The sequence below is a fragment of the Gadus macrocephalus genome, chromosome 18, assembly GCF_031168955.1.
Source record: "Gadus macrocephalus chromosome 18, ASM3116895v1".
Taxonomy (NCBI): domain Eukaryota; kingdom Metazoa; phylum Chordata; class Actinopteri; order Gadiformes; family Gadidae; genus Gadus; species Gadus macrocephalus.
The window spans coordinates 3,228,783-3,249,131 of record NC_082399.1 but is presented as its reverse complement, the minus strand read 5'-3'; the positions used below and the strand labels follow the sequence as shown (position 1 = coordinate 3,249,131).

General features: G+C 45.8%; 3 protein-coding genes across 4 annotated transcripts; 1 reads left to right on the top strand and 2 right to left on the bottom strand.

The window, feature by feature from the left end:
- Window positions 1–51: 51 nt before the first annotated feature.
- On the bottom strand, window positions 52–7,022 carry kdelr2b (KDEL endoplasmic reticulum protein retention receptor 2b). The gene is made up of 5 exons (XM_060037570.1): window positions 6,704–7,022; window positions 4,971–5,071; window positions 3,126–3,284; window positions 1,849–2,101; window positions 52–1,517 (listed from the first exon to the last, which is right to left on the bottom strand). The coding sequence occupies exons 1-5, from the start codon at window positions 6,792–6,794 to the stop codon at window positions 1,483–1,485; spliced, it is 639 nt and encodes a 212-aa protein (XP_059893553.1). The 5' UTR covers window positions 6,795–7,022; the 3' UTR covers window positions 52–1,482.
- A 182-nt stretch (window positions 7,023–7,204) lies between these two features.
- On the bottom strand, window positions 7,205–10,231 carry mettl9 (methyltransferase 9, His-X-His N1-histidine). The gene is made up of 5 exons (XM_060037544.1): window positions 10,055–10,231; window positions 9,727–9,917; window positions 9,145–9,354; window positions 8,411–8,595; window positions 7,205–8,084 (listed from the first exon to the last, which is right to left on the bottom strand). The coding sequence occupies exons 1-5, from the start codon at window positions 10,229–10,231 to the stop codon at window positions 7,870–7,872; spliced, it is 978 nt and encodes a 325-aa protein (XP_059893527.1). The 3' UTR covers window positions 7,205–7,869.
- A 361-nt stretch (window positions 10,232–10,592) lies between these two features.
- LOC132446891 (uncharacterized) lies at window positions 10,593–15,141 on the top strand. Of its 2 annotated transcripts, none has more exons than XM_060037466.1 (7): window positions 10,593–10,713; window positions 10,910–11,106; window positions 11,219–11,320; window positions 11,398–11,496; window positions 11,616–11,726; window positions 12,165–12,285; window positions 12,759–15,141. In XM_060037466.1, the coding sequence occupies exons 1-7, from the start codon at window positions 10,689–10,691 to the stop codon at window positions 13,682–13,684; spliced, it is 1,581 nt and encodes a 526-aa protein (XP_059893449.1). In that variant the 5' UTR covers window positions 10,593–10,688; the 3' UTR covers window positions 13,685–15,141. The 2 variants fall into 2 exon arrangements, with proteins under 2 accessions (XP_059893449.1, XP_059893448.1); XM_060037465.1 differs by having other exon boundaries at window positions 12,744–15,141.
- Window positions 15,142–20,349: the final 5,208 nt, after the last annotated feature.

The following is a 20,349-nucleotide window of genomic DNA, read 5'->3' as shown; positions in this document are numbered from 1 at the left end:
AGCTGGAGAATTATGTGCAAGACTCAGAAGGATTAATTTATCACAAAGCACTTGTGTTTACCATAAAACCTTTATTTGTGGTTGCATCTTCATGCAGAACCTCTGCTATGATGACAAAACTAAACGTAAGATGGAATGATCTGGAATGAAAACCGATGGCAGCCCCCTGGATGTTTCCTATGCAACAGTGTTGATAGGATGTTCACCACAAGGCGCTTCTGGGAGACATTTAAGATATTTGTCACCTGGACAATACTTCAGACAGTATATTTTAATTTGAAGAAGGTAGACTTTAGCAGTATTTATGAATACATGTCACTTAATAAGTTACTTGTTTCCAACATCTAAAGGAGTAATGTGAATGTGAGTGGGCCAATGAAATATTACAGGTGAATTATTACAGGTGATTTATGGCACCAGTCTTGGGAGATTTTGTATTCAAATGAAAATTTAAAAATAACTTCATTTACAGCAGTGAACATTTTGGGGCATGTTTTTGATTATTTCATGGACTGAACAGAATGCTTTTATTGTCTTTCCTAAAATCCAACCTGGTGAAATCGCATAGGTATCCAAAACATCAATGGCAAATTTATTGAGAAAATCAATCTTTGGAATTGCAGGCAAAGCCCTTACCACAGTCCATACTGGAATCAACAACAAAGTTTCATTTTCAACCAACGAAATGTGTGTGACGTCACCAGCAACCTAAAGGTGTGACATGCACAAGGGGAACTCTGGAGAAGGCCTCTTAAAGGACACAGGAATGTAGTCGGGGCCGTGAACAATTTAAATTAAAACATATCCTCCATTCAACCATGGGGATGTAACAAAACCCTCTTCCTACCCCAACCGATTCGAAAAAAATAACACATTTATTCAGATTGCTAAACACAGCCGAGTCAATATCATCCCACCACTTGTTCGCTGTTATTACACGGTGCGGAACCAAGGAACATTCACCAAGGAGCCCAACAGAGGATCAGCTCTCCAGTCAATTCCTAAAGATTATTTTTCCAATGTAGAAAACGCTTTTCTTTTTTTCCTCTTTCCTTTTACACAGAGCGGAATAAAAAATAAAATTATTATAATGATAGAAAAAAAAAAAAAAAAAAAGGTAAAGGCAAGATGCATAAAACAGAAACCCAAAGGCCAATGAACGGCCCGATGCAGATCCGAACCCGTTTTCCATGTTTTCCTGTGGACTGTTAGTCGTAACGAGGCGACTCGATTGGCCGACGCTCAGCGGCTCCCTTTCGCTCTCTGTCTCAGGCATCTTACCGGAGGCGGGGGTGGGGGGGATGGGACGATGGGGGGGGGGGGGGGGGGGGGTGCTGGGGGCAGTGGGGAAGGGGGAGTGCGTGTGTGTGGGGGGGCAGGCAAGTGGTGTCCTTTGCCTCCCCCCTCCCCCCTCCTTGTGTTCACCATTGCTTTGAGTCTGCCAAAAACACACACTCTCTCTCGGGTCTCTCCCTTTGGCGCTTACGCAGGCAGACTCAGCTTCTTGCCCTTCAGGACTGTAACAGAGAGAGAGGAGACGACATTAGTCACGACCACGGACCGGGCCCGCACAGCACAGTGGGGTTACACCCCGGGGAGTCAAGTGGGGTGGGGGGGGGGGGATCAGCAGACATCCATCGAATAGATTACCGGTAGGTCAACCCTAGGTCAGCAGATTTGAAGCATGGTTTATCCTGGCTTATCATACAAAGAGTGCACAAAAACCAATCATTGACGACAAACTATACAACCCTTCGAGGAGCCACATCGACTCCGGCTTCGGGTCAAAGGGCGCCGGTGTTGCACAAGCGCCCGAGGTAGCGAACCGCGGCGGCGGCGGCGACTCACCTTTCGTTACATACAGGTAGAAGAAGTCACAGTAGAGGATGGTCTGCACCACGCCCGCCACGATGGCGATCATGTCGAAGAAGCCCTCGAAGTAGAAGCGCCAGATCCAGTTCATGAGGTAGAGGGCGCGGTAGAGGCCGAGGAAGAACAGGTAGTGGGTGGTGATGGTCTCCGCCTCGCCCGTCTTGCTGATCATGAAGAGCTGGGGCAGGATGGCCACCGACTCCAGGTAGATGGAGAACGTCCACAGGATCTGGCCCGAGAGGTGGCGGAGGAGAGGGAGGGCAGATTTGGTGAACTACGGGCGTCTCCACGTAGACCGGGAGCCGTTTTATTACACGGACGTCTCATATTGATGACGGCACCTCGCCTATAAACAGCTGTGGGAAACACTTGTCTCCAAATATTGACGACATAACAATTAAGTGTAAATGAACCCACTGTTTCAGATATAATTAGAACACTAAGAGGTCTTAAAAAAGCTTGTTTTTTTTGGCAGAGAGTTCTAGAAGGATTATGTGTAGAATATTGGTGTATTTTAGTGTCTCTCTTTTGTTCACATTTCTAGTCTAGGAACAGGCCAGGGCCTCTCATACTGATACAAGGTGTTATCTCCAACATTCTGCCATTGTTATGTTTCAACAAGGTTGAACCGACCTGGTCCTCCGGGACATAGCCAGGGCCAGATGCCTTATCAGTGCTGAGAGTGCGTCTGTTCACGTGTTATTCATGTTTCCCCTTTTTGTATAATACTCGCCCCAACCCTTTGGTTCGACGAGAAGAGGGTTCGACAGCCAAGGAACAAGTCATCGACCACCGGGTCCACTATAGATTATTCAACCTAAGTCTGTATCTCGCTGTATTACATCCTGGAATAAACCATCTATTCAACCCTCTGATCCAACCTGTCAAGCTGCTTTGATTTCGACTTCAAGATTTACTACTACGACTGAAAATACACAACGCAGAGTCTGTCCGAACAGTTTAGAAATAAGCTGAAATCTAACACACGCCACAGCTTTGTGACACTCATTTAGTACCGTTGGTGTGTATGAGCAACAAAATAAGCATGTTATATGTGCACCACACACACTGTGGCGCTATACTTTAAGGCTTCGAGAGCCCTCACTCAGACGCAGTAGTACTACAGATGTCCGGGATGCCTAACCCTTATTACAGGTTTGTGAATGGTCAGATCCTCAGCGGTAACTGTTCCTTTAAGAACCGCAGCGGAGACACTAAGTCGACGAGTGTCTCCCGTGCGAACGCGTCCTCACCTCAAGGGGAGAGAAGTCGTGGTTGACGAGGAAGGCCAGACCTCCGATGGGGACCACCAGGAACTCCACCCTGAACGTGTCGTGGTTTCCGTCATATGTGGCCTTGAACTTGGCGTAGATCATGTAGACCGTGGCGTAGGCACATCCAATGTAGATGAACTAGAACGGACGGGGTTGAGATACAATTAACACAGCAATATAGTTTTATGGAGGTTTATATGAGAGATCATCAAAGAAAAGTACAACCCTAACAGTCTATTGCACTATTCCTGTTTTGAGGAGAAAGACTGGGATATTGTGAAGCATTCCCAAGTATATTAATGCATACATTTATAGCAACAACCCCATCTACACTGGTATCACACGGTATCACAAAAAACGGAAACACCAAAGTCATCATGCTAACCCTCTATTTGCATGAATTAATCCCGAATGGGTTCTCCGGATCCTATTGTTTGGTTCTTTGGTTAACAAGGGCGGGATCCTTTGGCCTCGACAGTATTTGAACTACAGTGTTTGTCAAATGCTGTGACACAGGCCATCAAAGGACGGGTGGAGTGTGTAAGGAATCAACAACCAATTGCAAAGTGGCAGTGGAGGGAAAGGGAGGCGAATTTGGATACAGAGGGGCCGGTAAGATTACGATCAGATTATTGTGGGTTTGTCGTTTTCATGTCATTGGTTCTGCCATGTTTCCATGTGAAGTGGACGCAAACAGGTCAGGGTTTGCCTAAATCTACAGTTAAAGACAGGGCTCTTAAAGACATGGTTCTCGACATTGTATGCGTTTGTGTGTGCACTAGGGGTGGGATCCACAGAGAGAGCAACCCCAGATACTATCATGATACGTTGGCCGCGATGACTGACACACACACACACACACACACACACACACACACACACACACACACACACACACACACACACACACACACACACACACACACACACACACACACACACACACACACACACACACACACACACACACACACACACACACACACACACACACACAAAGCAGAACAGTTCTGGAGTTAAAAGATAGGATAAAAAAAAAGAGAATCATTATGCAACACAAGTTGGTAAAAAAAAAAGTTACACAATTCAGTGCTTAACATAACAAACTGGTTTTAGGTTAACCTGGAAACATTAATTGCTTAAAAAGCACAAACATACTTTAAGTTCTATGAAAACATAGATAAATAAATGAAATATTTTCAACTCTGTAGGTCATGTCTTAGTTCCGGTGCTTCAAGCATTTGGTCTAAACCAGTATTTTCGACTACAATGCATTTAGGACTGACAGGAGTCATTGCAACTAAACCCTTCGGTAGACTTGGTAAAACCGGAAGCCCTCTGAGACAGAGAAGGAAGCTTTGCTTTCGTCCTGCCCTCCATGACGAGGTCAGGACGATAACCACCAAGGTGGCCATGCATGTTCCTCGTGTTGTCTGTGTACTTTACTTTGACGAGTTCTTGCAGTCGTCTTTCCTGACTTTGTTTGTCCCATCACTTTTGTAAAAGCCAGACTTCAGACTTGACCTGCAACAGTGCCGCTCCAATTCGCATTCCCTCGCTGTGCTTCTGTTTCTTCTGCATCAACCCCGCAGGTTTACCCTCCTTCGTTTGATTAGCGCCCCCACCAGGAGTCATGAGGTACTGACCCTGGTATGTAAACTTTGGTCTTGGGAATCAGTTTAGAGAGCCTTCATATCTTAATAAAAACATAAATATTCGGCACCATTGTATTGATAACGTATCGCAAGAGGAAGCAATACAGCACACTTTTGTATCGACATTTTGTACCACCCCTAGTGTGCGTAAGGATTTATGTTTGCATACCTTCATGGACGTGTTGTAGAGGGAAATGAAGGAGGTGAGCAGATCCAGGTAACGTGTGGTGAACACCAAGGCAAACAGGATTTGACTCTTCCCCGAAATACCTGTTCAGAGACAGAAGGAAGTGTAACGTTGCAGAGTCAACAAACTACAATTATACACTAGAGCACGACCCAGTTACAATACCGGAAGAGAGCAGGTACTCGAAGTACAACCTCTATTGACTCCGTATATGCAGATGCTTTCCTTATGGTGTTTACTTTGAAGCGGCCTGGAGCAAAGGAATGACACAAACCATAAGGCTTCACTATAGCATCTCTGGCATTAGGAGCAACTTGCACAAAATCACATGGAAAAAGTATAAACATGTTAAACATGAAGGCACATTGTGAAAAAGCAGCAACGGAGTGTGACACTGTAAACATGTTACATTTAAATTTGACAATATTTAGATGAACCAGGTGAAATTGAATGCATTTGAGTAACTTCATTGATATCTTTGTTGTAGACGTGTACTGAAATCCCATTGGCCTTCTGGAGTCTATAGACTTTAGCCTATGAAACACACGGACAGACAGTATACAAGTTATCTAAAGCTCTGCCCTGTTTATCTCTGTTATCACAAGCAGTGTGGTTCGCAACAACTGTGGAAAGGCCGGTGTGCCTTGAGGAAAGTTGAGGTGTGTCATGAAATTCGTTGTCATTAAATAAATATTCCTGGCAGGTTACAGCAACGATATTAGTGAGCCAATGAAAGCGGTGTTGGCAGCATCTACTGCTGTAATTAGTAACTACTAGCGATGACCTCACTATTGATTGAGTCTTCCACGTAATGCTAGTTCTGACTTAATTTCATGTTCTTGACAAGTCATTTATTGGTCTTGGATTCGTACACTTTGTGCATTCTTCCTTATCCATCCCTACAACATTAGGTCTGTTTGTTTGGGCTAAGAAGAACCTGTCAAGCACGATTTCCCTGCAAAAATGTTTTCCTAAAGCAGCCACAGGATATGCTTCCACTCCTGGTCAGAATCAGTCCCTGCTAGTGGGCATGAAGTGCAGGATGCTGCGCTACCCATGACCCCTACACAACAGAAAACGCGACCAACAACTAACCTACATCATATCCTCCAAAAACGGAATGGAATGCACTACTTATGTTGCAATTATCAATCAGTTGTAGCCTAGTAGGTAGTACTTTCATTTGACTGGCCCTCCCTGCCACGTCGGAGCCTGAAGCGAAAGGATGGATCAACCAGGATATAAATGCCATCTCTCAGTGCTCCCCTGGTTCTGGATGTCAGTGCTCCCCATGCACCAATGTACCCTGAGCAGTGTGTGTATGTGTGCGTGTCCAGGTGGAGACCCAGGCCCTCCCTAGCCGAGCTGTCTCCGCCACAGAGACCTCTAAACACACGCCGTCAGACCGCAGCAGTACGGAGGGGTGCAGGGACGGGCTTTGACCGTTTCCTCCGGGCCATGTCATGCAATACGTGTTGCAGCAGACACATTTTCAGCCATCGTTTCAATGACACGTCCTGGCAACGACTGTGTTTACCAGCAGCAGGCTAGACGTGCACAGGCTAACCAGTGCTAGCTGTCGTTAGCCTCTCCGTCAACCCTGCGTTACAACGTGGACTAGGGAGGGCTGATGGTTCATCCACGACCACCACGACGGCCTGTCCTTCACCGACACTACTGTATGTTCTCTGCCTGCAGATGACACGGCTACTCACCAGCACAAGACCTGGTTTTCCATATCTTCAGCAGCAGGATGATGATGGCCGCTAAATGGGAGAGATCCCCGGTTAGCCTGAAGATGTTCATGTTTCTGCAAGACGCACGGTCCTCCGCTTCCTTCTACAGTCGACCCCTTCAAATCTCCCTGAACACTGCAGGTAAGGTGGCCTCTGACGGACACGCTGATGTCCCGTTTGGGTTGATATCTAGAGCGGTAATGGTCTATTCTGGGGAAAGGTTTGGAAAATGGCGTGTGATGCGCGACGTGGCCTGGAGACGTGGCCAACGAGGGAACCAACCAGCGCAGGCCGGTAGCGCATGAGGTCCGCCCATATAGTCATCACAGACCGTCATCACCAAATAGTCTGAGCTCCGTGACTCCTGTTTGGTTCAAGCAGAAGTTTATGATTTGAAATAAAAATGACGCAATTTTTTTTTTTAAAGATTGAATCTCGCTTCACTTTGTGTCTGTGTGAAAGCAATGGAGTGAAACCAGATTCAGTGCAATACAAAGCATGTTTAATGTGGCACATGTTTATTGTACACTTTTGTTATGGCACGTTTTGCACATTGTTGGCTTAGTATTTGCCTAATATTGCTTTTATCGTCACTATCAAGTAAGCAGTTTTTACAGAAAGAAAATGCACCCAACAAATTAAAACCTGTAACATCCAATACACATTCATCCTTTGCATTCTGCACTGGAATGTATTGGTCATATAGCTTACACAATATGTAAACTAAATGATAAACTACTCTCCATTGATAATACAGTATACACATTAAGATATTGTGAACCATACCACAAGCGTACCACAAGACATTTTTACAAAATAACTCCATATCACAATGATATGTCTTAGAACATAGCCATTCTCGGACCATCCAATAACCCTGTACTGTATATTTTGTGGCAAACTGCCATTCAGATATATTATTTTGATTAAAAATGAAGAGGTCTCATCTCTGTGCGGATGGCTTGTAAATGAAGGCGCTACCTGAGCTGTAAACCGGACTCACACTTTTGTTCTAAACTAAAAGCTATTAATACACTGTACACCTATTATTTTTGGCCAAAACACTTAAAATCGGCCCCAACGGAAAACCATCAATAAAACCGCCCCAGTCATCTTGAGCCCGTCGGTAAAGGAGCGGACGTTCATCAGTGCTTCTCCAAGGCCTTGAGGACAAACACAGCGTCGTCCAGCACGTAGTAATCCTTATACATGTCCCCCTCGCAGAGGTATGGCAGCCGAGTGACCGCCTCCACCACCAGCCCCGCCTCCCGGAACACGTCATTGGACATGCTGGTCACTTGCTCCTCCCACGTTTTGCCCTTCACCTGCAGGCGCTCTTTGGGACGTTGCCATTTCCCTCCTATTGTAAAGAGAAAATAAGATATTGCAATTTATTACGGTCAAAATCTTCCTGATTTAGCTCCAGTGACAAAATAGAGTCATGCTGCCTTTACTTAAAGGGGTGATATCATGCCACCAGGTGTGAGTGTTATGTTATATTATTAGCCATTACAAGCCGTTTGAAATAATGTACAGATATGTATCCAGCTGTTCTGTAAAACATTTAATGAAACAAAATATGTATATATCGAAAACTCTTTGTGATCGTTTGACGCTGAAATTGAAATTGCGACCAAAATTAGATTAATTGCCCGGCCCCATTTCATCGATGGGGATTTGCCACACCTATCTCCACGTAGGGCTGGAAGGGGAGCACCAAAGCCAGGATGACCCTCCCAGTGCCGGCCACCAGGGAGCGCTGCATCCCCTTGAGGAGATCCAGAGGAGACTCACAGCGGTCCAGCAGGTTCAGGCAGCTTATCAGGTCGTACTGGAAACCGGTCCGCTCCCACTCCTCCACAGCCAGCACCCTGATAACGACAGGCAGGGAGAGAGAGAGAGAGAGAGAGAGAGAGAGAGAGAGAGAGAGAGAGAGAGACAGACAGAGAGAGAGAGAGAGAGACAGAGACAGAGACAGAGACAGAGAGAGAGAGAGAGAGAGAGACAGAGAGACAGAGACAGAGAGAGAGACAGAGAGAGAGAGAGACAGACAGAGAGACAGAGAGACAGAGAGACAGAGAGAGAGACAGACAGACAGACAGACAGACAGACAGACAGACAGACAGACAGACAGACAGACAGACAGACAGACAGACAGACAGACAGACAGACAGACAGACAGACAGACAGACAGACAGACAGACAGACAGACAGACAGAGAGAGCGAGACAGAGACAGAGACAGAGACAGACAGACAGACAGACAGACAGAGAGCGATAAGCACGAATGCAAAGAGAGCGATAAGCACGAATGCAAAGAGAGCTTAAGGAGTGGCTGGAATGTACAGGGTGGGTGAGGGTGTCTCGCTCAGGGACACCTCGACAACTCAGAAGAGAAAGCCTTCCAGAAGCACGACCTACTTGTAATTCCTCCTCTGGAGGTGCCACTTCATGGGGGGCGACACCTCCGTGGCGTACACCTCTCGGAAGTGCGCCCCCATCACCTCGGTCACGCCGCCGTCGCCGGCGCCCAGGTCCAGCAGCCGGTCGGCCCGCCACTCGGGGGAGATCCGCAGCAGCCGGCGGAGCTGCTCGGGGGAGAACACGAACATGGAGCCCCGGCTCAGCAGCCTGGGGGGGCGGGGAGAAGGGTCAGCCTTGGGGGCCCACAAGGAGGGGCGAGAAGTAGGGGGGTCCCCAGCCGGTGGGTCAGGTCGGACCTCACTCGGGGGTCGGGGGAAAATGCAGTCACGGGGCAAAGGAGGTTGGGACCCACTGGGCTAGACGGATGTATATCAAGCACAATGTGATAACACTAATGTCAATGTAATAATGTATTACATTTACATTTAGGGCATTTCGCAGACGCTTTTTTCCAAAGTGAATCTCAATAATTACATTTGTACATAATTAAATAACTGTACATTTGTCAGAAGACAGAGCAACTATATCGCGCCGTCGGTACAGTGAGGATGTTCATAGAAAGGATTATTATTGGCTGACCCGTTGATGGAGGTGCGAGAGACCACTGGGCTGAGCACGGTGGACATGAACGAGTGGTAGAGCTGGGTGAACAGCCAGCCCGACTTGTCGACGCTGTGCTTGAGGAAGGCCTGGGTGTCAGAGTCCAAGTGGCTCTGGATGAAGAGCGGCCGGACCGCTTCCCCCAGCAGGTCGGTGGAGCACTGGTACCACTGGAGACAGAGCGAGGGAGAGAGGCTGCTCAAAATCAACGTCCTATTTAGAGTTATGGATTGAATTAAGACAACGATTTACAAGTGACATATGGCAGTGCAAAATCATCATTTCCATTTCTGTAACTAGCACATACCTCTTGTGTTTCAAGTCCAGCTTCCTCCATGTCGCTCACCATGTTGGTGAGCATGGACCGGGCCAGGGGGCTCCTCACATACTTCCCCGTCCACATCCTCCGCATGCACAGTAAAAATGCAATGTAGCCAACCACCCAGGCTACAAAAAGTAACGTCCTCAGCTGTAGATGACACATATGGACAACGGTTCAACGGGACGGTAAGCCTGTCCGCCTCAGGATGACAGCAGCGGAGGTCACACGGCCAGATAAGTAAGCGGTTAGACCCGGCCGATCGATATAAAGCCACCCAATTGTAAGCGAACACGTAAATGCATGACCCCGGCGGGATCCGTATGAAACACGAAACGAACCAACCTGAGGGTGCGGTGGGTGTATCAGGGGATCCCTTGTTTATGGATCATTGAGATCTGTAGAGCAAACTGTGTAGTGTGTTTGTAGAAGGCATCAGGGGGGACCCTGCCCATTGAGTCAACTTCTGACTGCAGCGACTGCAGCGCCTGCCGCCTGCTGCTGTGTATTTCCTGTGTCTCCGCTAAATGTGTCCGGCGGATGCTTTGTCCCTTCCTCGGTCGAGAGCTGCGTGGTATTGTCATTTTTCACGGAAAAAGGAACTTGGACTTTGATAAAAGAGATGCCACCGACATCCATAAACCAAGGTAAAGTACATTCTCCTTGAATTATGTGTTTTGACGTTGTTGTTTTTAATATCTGACGTGAGCATCGAGCATGGCGCCAATCCCACCTTTACTCTGTCGAACCTTGTCACGCGCTTTAACATTTCAAAATGTGTTGTATGTTGTGATTGTTTAGGCATTAATACCTGATGTTTCTTGTTGTTCTTTATTTTTTCAGAAACCCCACTCCCCTATCTGCGTGTGCTGGTGCCCCCACTCAGGCTGGTATCAGCAGCCATCTGGCACACTGTGCAGCACAGGATTGTATCGGCCTATGGGCTTCTGGACCATGTTATCACAGAGATCACTGAAATGGTCCCTGGGCTGCTCAATTGCAGACAGAGGTGGTTGCTGTGTTTTAACTTTCAAGCACAGGTGATGAATAAAACTATTCTGGTATTATATTTCTTATGTAGGCCTACAACCTATGTTCCCTGCTTATTTGGTTCAAACTATTTCTTGAAATCCTGGTTTCTTCTGCCTATAGCTGGTACTTGATTTGTGCCGCCCGGGTCAAACCATCGACTTGAACACACTTCAGCCACACTTGGAAAGAATGCAGCAGCTCAGTTCGTTGTTGAGCAAAGAGGTAGGTTTTTGACGCATTGTTCATAAGCACTGGGGTAAATTGGTTGTGTCTGCTATCATACAATTTGTATCTCACAGGTATACAACTCAGCGGAGGGAATCAGTGGACCAAGCATGCTCATTATTCTTATTCAAAGACTGATAACGGACCAAGAAAACAGGCATCACTTTTACCAGGTAAGTGGTGTGTAGCCCAAATCAGCTGACACAATTTTATTACACTTCTCGTACCTTGTTTCTGTTGAAAACGGTTAAACATCGTATTGACACCGACCAACCGAATGCCCCCATTTCAGGATGTTTTCCCCCAGAAATATGGGCCAGAATATTACAAAGCTGTGGAGTTGCTTGTGATGAAATTCCTTGTGGCGCTTGAGAGATTACTAGTGGTGCCAAATCTTCAACAGGTAACGTATAAAACAATCATATCATGTAATCTAAGGTTACAAAGACGCCTCATTTTAAGATCCTACCTATCTGTTAGGAAGCTAAAGAAAATAAATGTTTGTGTTGGACCACATGATAAGGTCTGGGCAATGTCAGTCTACATTGATTAGACTCTGCTATGAAATGGACTGAAACACAATTTGTCTACCCTTGGAAGAGGAAAGCCCACATTGTTATTTATTATTTACATTGCACATTTTGAAGCCGCATTACTTTTCACTGAGGCAATTATTTTTGTTTGGAAAAATGATTTAGCATAAAAAAAACTCATCCATGGTTTGACTGACTTCTGGTTTGGTCTGATTGTACTCTGTGGACACGGCCAGCAATCCAATGTGGTCTCAGTTGTGATTAAATCACCTAATTCATTGAAATGATGGTTTGTTTCCCCTGACCAGGTGGCCAATATGCTTGGCAGTGCTCCATCTGTTCTGGCTGAATGCGTTGCATTTCCACTCCACCAAGAGCTCAAATCCATCTTGGAACACCAAAAGGACTGCAATAATCCCAGAAATATTGGTAATACTACGTCATATTATTACGTATCGTAAATAGTGTGTCATATGGAGCTGATGATGATGAGGATGATGATGGTTGCATTTGGATTGTCTTCCCTCCGATATGCCAAACTTTCCCTCTGCATCCCTAAAGTGGTCAGTTACTTTTGAGTGTGCTACTTGACATAGCCTCGCCAAGATGGCGACGGGGCTCACCCCACGGGACAGTGCCCCCGAGTTCTTTTGCTTTCAGTTATTGGAGCATGGCCAACGTAGCTTTCTCCAAATGGCGGGAGGACTAGATGGAATTGCTTAAAACTGCATCCAACCAGACTTCTGTCAGAGCCATCGGTCACTCATACCGTTAATAGTGTTTTTTCCTCTTTCCAAAATCCTGCAGCAAAACTGCCGCAGTCAACATCTCAACATTTGCCATGTGTTTATATCTTTGCTGGGTCGGTTTCTATTTTGATACTCCAGATGTTCTGCATACAGGAGACGGTGTTTGCACGGTTCCATCTCCCCACTCCCTGGAGATGATCCTCGTGGAGGAGGAGGAGACCCTTTTGAAAGCCAACATGTTGGATGACTACGTGGACCCGCCTGGCAGAGCACAGACCATGGACGTGGCAACTGCGGAAAATGCCAGGATGGGATTTGACACAAAAGACACAATGAGTGTAGAAGACTTTGTCACCATTCGCCCCATTATGGTCAAAGTGTATAGTCTAGAGGATATTGCTTGCCTACAGAAGATGGTGCCTTCACAAAGCCCTCATGTTGTTCTGGATCCCCGCGCTGTGGAGTTACATTTGGGAAGTAATATTAAAGGGCCGGAAGATGAGAAGGTTAAACTCTGTGTGGGAACGAATGGGGATTCCACAAGTGAAGGACAGAGCTCTGCCTTTGTTAAGATGGAACAAGACATTGTAATGATTACCGTAGGAGACACTCCTCCAAATGATCACCTCAAAAACACGTGCATGTCAAATGTGGCACCTGCATCGACAATGGCCAATGCGGTGGCACCAGCTTCGCCAGATCCCTCGAGAAGCCCGGTCAGACCCAACAGAGTTATCGAGTTGTCCGAGTATTTCAGGAGGAGGCGAAGAAACGAGCCCAAAGCCAATAGGACTTGTCCCACCTGCGGCAAAATTCTCAGCCGCTCATCAGATTTGGCCAGACATCAGTTGACGCACACTGGGGAGCGACCGTTCCAGTGCACTCAGTGTCAGAAAGCCTATCAGTTCCACCACGACCTGAAGAAACATATTTTAAGACTTTGTCCCGGCGCTGGACCAGGAATGGCATCACCACAGACACCAGATGACCAAACCGCCAAAAGCCTGAATACGGAGGACGGCTCACGCGAACTACGGAGAACTACGGAGAGCTACCAGGAGGCTCCCCGGCGACGATGAAATGCGCCCTCAAATAAAATGTATTATTATTAACGGAGGAGTATAAACCAGCCTTTATGGCCGAAGTATACTTCTCCGACTCCGTAATCCGGTCAAGTAAGCCTGTCAATTTATATGTTGACTACTAACCATGTAAATAGTGCTGTAAATAAACTTCCATAGCTTTTCAAATCTTATTTGGCGTTTTATTGGTCCTTACAGTTTTTCTCGATTGTATACACACAAAAAATTGAACTATGCACACAATTCTGAAAACTTGAAGCTCATGTATCAACTACAAGACTCCAGACTGCTCAACTCTAAGCACAATTCCACTCTTTTCACACATAGAGAAATTCTACATCACATTTTTGCAACTCTTAAGCACAAATCTCATCATTTAGCACACTTGGTTCACCTGGAAACACTGGCCTTCAAACGCAACAACTAATTACCAATAAGTCTATCACTTCTCAACTGGCAAAACACTTCAATCATGTGTCAGAGCATAAAAGAGGCCTCAGGGGAGCTCTACTGTGTTGTAGATAAGGTCCTCTGGCCTGATCGGGATCAGAGGTTGGATACAGACTGATTTACATGTAGATCTGTTTCACCTCATTTATATTATTTTTATTTTTTGTTGGCCTACGAAAAGCTTTTTATGCAGTCAGTTCAGCTGAACATTTTACTATATTACAGAAATAAATACATATTTTCTTTGCTACCTTTTTGTACTTGTGCAATGATTTCCTCATTACAGCCCACGAAAGACAGTCTAAACATTTTCTTACTGTAGTGTTTTTCATTTTACTTATCAGTGCAATTACTGTACTGTAATTTGCCAAAATAGGTAACATTGGTGTATTGTCAGAACAATGTTGCAGTATCAACTAAAGGGGTACAATATAAGCTGGGATTTTGAGTTTAGCCCATTGGAGCTCATTGGATAGACAAATATGCATTGTAACCTATTCTGATACGATTGTGTCAATGGGTAGATGATAAATGGGGGTGAAACAGTATTTTTTTTTAAAGTTCAAAATTTCTTGAGAATTGTATGAATTTGTAATGTTCAAACACTGTAGTTTTTGAAACTGCTAGAGGTTAGCAGATTTTTTTCACGTTATGTAATTTATTAAGCTTTTCTCACAGCTCCACACAAAATATGCCCTGCGGTGTGACATGACATTACAATAAAATTCAAATATTTAAATATTGTTGATTTCAAATACAAATCAGGTATGTTTTTAGTTTAAGAGGTATTCTTAAGGAATGATCATTACAAATCTGCATATGTATTTTTTCACAGCTGTTTTTGGATTCTATTCCTTACTTGTGCCATCTTTTATCACTCGCTCCCGTGGAAATATTGGGTAAAATGAGAAAAAATATTTGAAAATGTTGATTTTTTTTCCTTTGATATATTATGCAATGTTTTCAAATGGACATTATTATTAAAGTTAACATCGTAAAAGTTATTTAATTGTGTTTGAAGTGATGTCACACCACAGGACGAAATGAGACACTCATTTCGTCACTCATCATATATGGTGAAATTTATTATACTTTTGTAACAACAAGAGAAATTGGACATTCTGGAGGCATCACTTATAGAACAAATGAAACAAACTGTAAATCAGCCAATATTTAAAATAGGAGGTAGGAATTATTTAAAGGGGACATATTATACCACCAGGTTTGACTGTGATTAGCCATTACAAGCCGTTTTAAAAATGTGCAGCTTCTGCCATCACAGGTGGGTGTGTCTACCTTGATGTGTGCTGGATCTATCAGTCTACCAGCCTACCCAGTGGACTGTAGCAAACGTTGCTCATCTATCGTCATACATCTAGGTGGACACACACGGCCACCTGTGATGTCAGAAGCTGCATATTTTCAAAACGGCTTGTAATGACTAATCACACTCACGCCTAGTGGTATAATATGTCCCCTTTTATTGTTATAATGATTTAGGAGAAATGGCAAACTTATGTGTTATACATGAGCCAGTCCAGTTTGGTTAATTTAGCAACTCGATCATAGGGCTCAGGCCCTGAAATTGTACCAATTATGTCACTCCGAGAGTAGTGAATGCTATCCTCTTTGTCAGGCCACCGGAAGGCATTTTTCTTTCCGTGTCGAACCGTACAGTTTACCTGTAGTTCCTCTCCCTGAATATTCAGCACTTGGCCCACATATTGCCTCTCATCATATTTCAGAATGAGGAACTTTCCCACTGCCAACATGTCTTGGTCACTTTCAATGTCTTCATCCAAGAAGGACGGGATAGGGGTCATCTCTTGAGCTGGACTGTCAGCGCCGCGGTCATTGTGACTTTTATGACCTTGAAGCAGCCACACACCTTTGGATAGCTGTAGAAGCAACTTACTTCCCTATGAAACACCTCCCATGGTGTTGTACAGTAAATCTGGTGTGTAGGCTACCTAGTATGCCTTTCACAGCTGGGAGCACAGGAGGGAAGGGTTTGGCAAATTTTTCTATGTCCTTTTTTCTCTGCATTTAATTTGGATTTTCATCTCCTCTTTGCTGGACAAGAAGTCAAAGAGGGCCTCTGCAGTTAGCAGATCAGCTCCCATTTGGACAGCCTCATCTGCCATTCGCTTCACACATGCTCCAACGCCATCAGGATCTCCTTTTCCATGGCCCTGTTCACTGTAAATCCATGTGAGACACTGGAACCCCCAGGTAAAAGGTACAGAACTCATCAGGGAACAATTTGCCTTGTTGAGATACTGTGTCACAGGACCATCACTGATAAGGTGGAGTGACTCAAACGATGTGTTGTGCTGCAAACCGAGGTCTTCAATGACTGGCTGTAGGTGAGCCCATACAGCACGCTCATTGTGCCTCAGCGATTTTGAAACGGTTGCAAAACTCTGAATGGCTGTTTTGGTGTAGGCAACCACAGTGCTCCCGCGCAGTGCTCGCAGATCAAGTGCTCGTCGTCGAAGGCACTGTGACGACACAGGCGGTGTACTTTCAGGGCCGAGTTGGTCCTGCAGCCTTTGCCGCAGTCCCAGCACAGGAACGGAGACTCCTTGGTGTGCGTCCTGTCCTGCAGTTTCAGGGCCGCGGCAAAGCAGAAGGCCTTTGGTCATTTCAAGGGGCGGTCGCTCGGGTGAACTCGTGCCTGATCAGAGCCTTCATGCAGCCCTTGCCGTCTTCATTGATCCTCATGTTAATTCATGTTAGTTGGGTTTTCCCTCTGCTCATTTAAGTTATATCCGCAGTTTCCGCACACATAATAATAAAATAATAATAATACATTTAATTTAGAGGCGCCTTTCAAGACACCCAAGGTCACCAAGCACGTCTTTTCAACGTCCGTGTAAGAATGATGCTGCGACAATGCATGGTGCGCTGATCCTTTAATTACGTTAAGACCCAAAGGTAATGGGGCAGGCGATGGTCCACTTTACTCCCCCCCCCAACTAAACCTGAAAGTGCGGTGGTCTTTTGCGGTCATGACATGCGGTCAAGATTTTATAATTGCTTTTGATTGAAAGGTCTGGGGGTCTTTAAACGGGAAGCAGCATAACCTTCATTAAGGCGAAAATAAAATATTTGACACGGAACATGAATTTAAATGAAAGGATAATTTATGATTTAATTATAGAATATGCTGGACTCATAATTAAAAATGTGCCTGGTGGCTACAGTTTATCTGCCATATTAGGCCTACAAAATCTATAATTAGGCTACCAATTGATTTATGTCACGTTGAAATGTATTTAGTAACAAATAATACATTACTACATTAAACTTTACGGCGCTGCCCTTCTTTTGCTTACATGTAATTTAGAACATAGAGCCTTTATTGGGTCTCTCCACTAGAGGGCACTGCTATCAAACATTTGCTCTTACTCCCTACTGTTTCAGGACATTAAACTGCCAAAATACTTTTTATTAAAACTCACAGTCCAAACGAGGAAAGGCGCCGTTAATAATGTTTAAATGTTTACTATTTGTTGTTGGTATGTGTGTGCCAACTGTTTCGTTATACAGCGGTAACCCCAACAGTCTTTATTGTTGCTCTCCCTCTGTATCAGTTCCCCGATTCTCCCTCCCCATATGTCGCGCGTTCTCATTTTGGATCCAGAGACCCTGAACAGTTTCATTGTGCTCTGCTGAGTGTATGAGGGCCCTGTGTTCCTGTTGCAACAAAAGGCCCTTCACTGGCACAGAGCGCCAGTGCCTCTGCCACCATTCAGCTGTGGAGCTGCAGGCACAGACCCTTGCTGCCCGCACAAAGAGCACCCTGCTGGACGGCAGCAGGAGATAACCGGGGGGTTTTAGGGTAGAGTGAACCGGGCCGTGACATGGCTCCGGAAGGCCCTGGCACACTAACCTGGGCCATGGGTTTCATAGCCAGTTGACCCTTCTGTCTGTCCGTCTGTCCGTCTCTCTCTCTCTCTCTCTCTCTCTCTCTCTCTCTCTCTCTCTCTCTCTCCTCTCTCTCTCTCTCTCTCTCTCTCTCTCTCTCTCTCTCTCTCTCTCTCTCTCTCTCTCTCTCTCTCTCATCATGTCTGTTGATTGGGAGATGGAACCCTGTGTGTGTCACTGTTTGTGTGTGTCTGCATGTCACTGTGTGTGTGTGTGTGTGTGTGTGTGTGTGTGTGTGTGTGTGTGTGTGTGTGTGTGTGTGTGTGTGTGTGTGTGTGTGTGTGTGTGTGTGTGTGTGTGTGTGATTGGTGAGTGTGTGTGTGCGCATGTTTGTGTGTTTAATCATTCATTGTATCAACACATTTTCATACATTTGTTGGTTGGGCGATGGAACCCTGTGTGTGTGTCACTGTTTGTGTGTGTCTGCGTGTCACTGTGTGTGTGTGTCACTGTGTGTGTGTGTGTGTGTGTGTGCGTGTGTGTGTGTGTGTCACTGTGTGTGTGTGTGTGTGTGTGTGTGTGTGTGTGTGTGTGTGTGTGTGTGTGTGTGTGTGTGTGTGTGTGTGTGTGTGTGTGTGTGTGTGTCACTGTGTCTTTGCGTTCAAGGGAGCGACAACCGAAGGAAGCTGAGGACGCCATCAGACCAGCATCCATCTGACCTCGCCTCCATTACTGCTGCCATGGTAGATGAAGAGAAAGAAAGAAAGAAAGAGGGAATAAAGATCAATGTTATGCTTAGAATGTCACAATGGCGGCGCTGCACTTCAGAATGGAGACGAATTATGTGTGAACTCATACCTTCCCAGCCTAACCAGAGTGTGGTTAAAGTCTCCCTCACTGGGACACCACAGACACTGAACAGCGTCAGCGTGGGCGCGCTGTGTCACATTGTTCCAATTGGACTTTCCTTCCAAACAGGACAACTCCCCCCCCTCCCCCCCTCCCCCCCTTCCTCCTCCTCTCCTCACTCCAGTCCCGAGACGTGGCTTGGTTTTGTAAAAACAACAATCCTCTTACCGTCAGGGAACTGACAAACCCGTCTTTGTTCTCATCATCATCATCATCATCATGATGGAGTCACTTTGCCATGTTCCCCGCGTGTTCCCGCCCGAAGGTGACCGGACGGACAGACAGACGGACGACGGACGGACGGACGGTAACTCATCCTGAGCGATGCATGACGTAGGTCCGTCCTCATCAGGGGCCGTCAGAGAAAACATCCCCGTCCGTGTGCCCCTCACGATGCGTCAGGAGGAGGCCTGTTAGTTTGGCTAAAGTGGTGGAGCGCATCATTCACTGCCTTGCTATTAGGCTACCAGGGAGCGGCAGGAATGTGACCCCTGTTCTCATTGGGAATGCCCCTCTAATGGACGGCGGCCAATTGAAAGGAGCCTTTGTCTCTCTCTCTCTCTCTCTCTCTCTCTCTCCTCTCTCTCTCTCTCTCTCTCTTCTCTCTCTCTCTCTCTCTCCCTCTCTCCTCTCTCTCTCTCTCTCTCCCTCTCTCTCTCTCTTCTCTCCCTCTCTCTCTCTCTCTCTCTCTCTCTCTCTCTCTCTCTCTCTCTCTCTCTCTCCCTCTCTCTCTCTCTCTCTCTCTCTCTCTCTCTCTCTCTCTCTCTCTCTCTCTCTCTCTCTTTAAGGCGGCCTGCCGCTGCTCATTTAGATGCGTGTTATGGTCCAGTGTGGACGTGGAAAGGTTGAGGAGCGCTTCGGGACAATGTGACAGAGCTGGGCATGAATCAAAACTGTCATACATGCGTGTGTGTGTGCGTGTGTGCTTGCGTGAGTGTGTGCATGTTTGCATGCGTGTGTGTGCGCATGCATGTGTGGCTGTGTGTGCGTGTGTGTGTGTGCATGTATGTGTGTGTGTGTGTGCATGTATGTGTGTGTGTGTGTGTGTGTGTGTGTGTGTGTGTGTGTGTGTGTGTGTGTGTGTGTGTGTGTGTGCGTGTGTGTGCGTTTCTGCGTTTGCATGAAGTCTAATACAAGATTGACCCAAACACCCTATAACCATTTTCTTTTCTTTTTTACATCAGGCGTGAGTATGTTGCTGTGTATTAATCTTAATTTGCATTGATGAGTATGAGTTCTTATTTAGCTCACGTGCTGTTGATGTGGGGGTCATCATTCATTGTTTATTATATCGACCACAATATTTACTGCTGATTGATTAGAGCTAAACAAGGTTTCAGATTTGTGTGTATGCAGTTCAAACATAATCACATCATTCCTTCCATGAAGCGGAAATTGCAACGGGGTTATTATTGTCTGTGTTCTGATTTTTA

What these genes read in the sequence shown, in the direction of transcription:
- kdelr2b (XM_060037570.1), bottom strand. Translation starts at nt 6,794, where the DNA reads ATGAACATCTTCAGGCTAACCGGGGATCTCTCCCATTTAGCGGCCATC. An exon ending in GAAAACCAGGTCTTGTGCTG is followed by an intron (nt 5,072 to 6,703) that starts GTGAGTAGCCGT and finishes GTCTCTGAACAG; the next exon opens with GTATTTCGGGGAAGAGTCAA. An exon ending in CTACCTGTATGTAACGAAAG is followed by an intron (nt 1,518 to 1,848) that starts GTGAGTCGCCGC and finishes TCTCTGTTACAG; the next exon opens with TCCTGAAGGGCAAGAAGCTG.
- mettl9 (XM_060037544.1), bottom strand. Translation starts at nt 10,231, where the DNA reads ATGTGTCATCTACAGCTGAGGACGTTACTTTTTGTAGCCTGGGTGGTT. An exon ending in CTGGACTTGAAACACAAGAG is followed by an intron (nt 9,918 to 10,054) that starts GTATGTGCTAGT and finishes CTCTGTCTCCAG; the next exon opens with TGGTACCAGTGCTCCACCGA. An exon ending in TCTCGCACCTCCATCAACGG is followed by an intron (nt 9,355 to 9,726) that starts GTCAGCCAATAA and finishes CCGCCCCCCCAG; the next exon opens with GCTGCTGAGCCGGGGCTCCA.
- LOC132446891 (XM_060037465.1), top strand. Translation starts at nt 10,689, where the DNA reads ATGCCACCGACATCCATAAACCAAG. An exon ending in ACCGACATCCATAAACCAAG is followed by an intron (nt 10,714 to 10,909) that starts GTAAAGTACATT and finishes TTATTTTTTCAG; the next exon opens with AAACCCCACTCCCCTATCTG. An exon ending in GTTCGTTGTTGAGCAAAGAG is followed by an intron (nt 11,321 to 11,397) that starts GTAGGTTTTTGA and finishes TGTATCTCACAG; the next exon opens with GTATACAACTCAGCGGAGGG.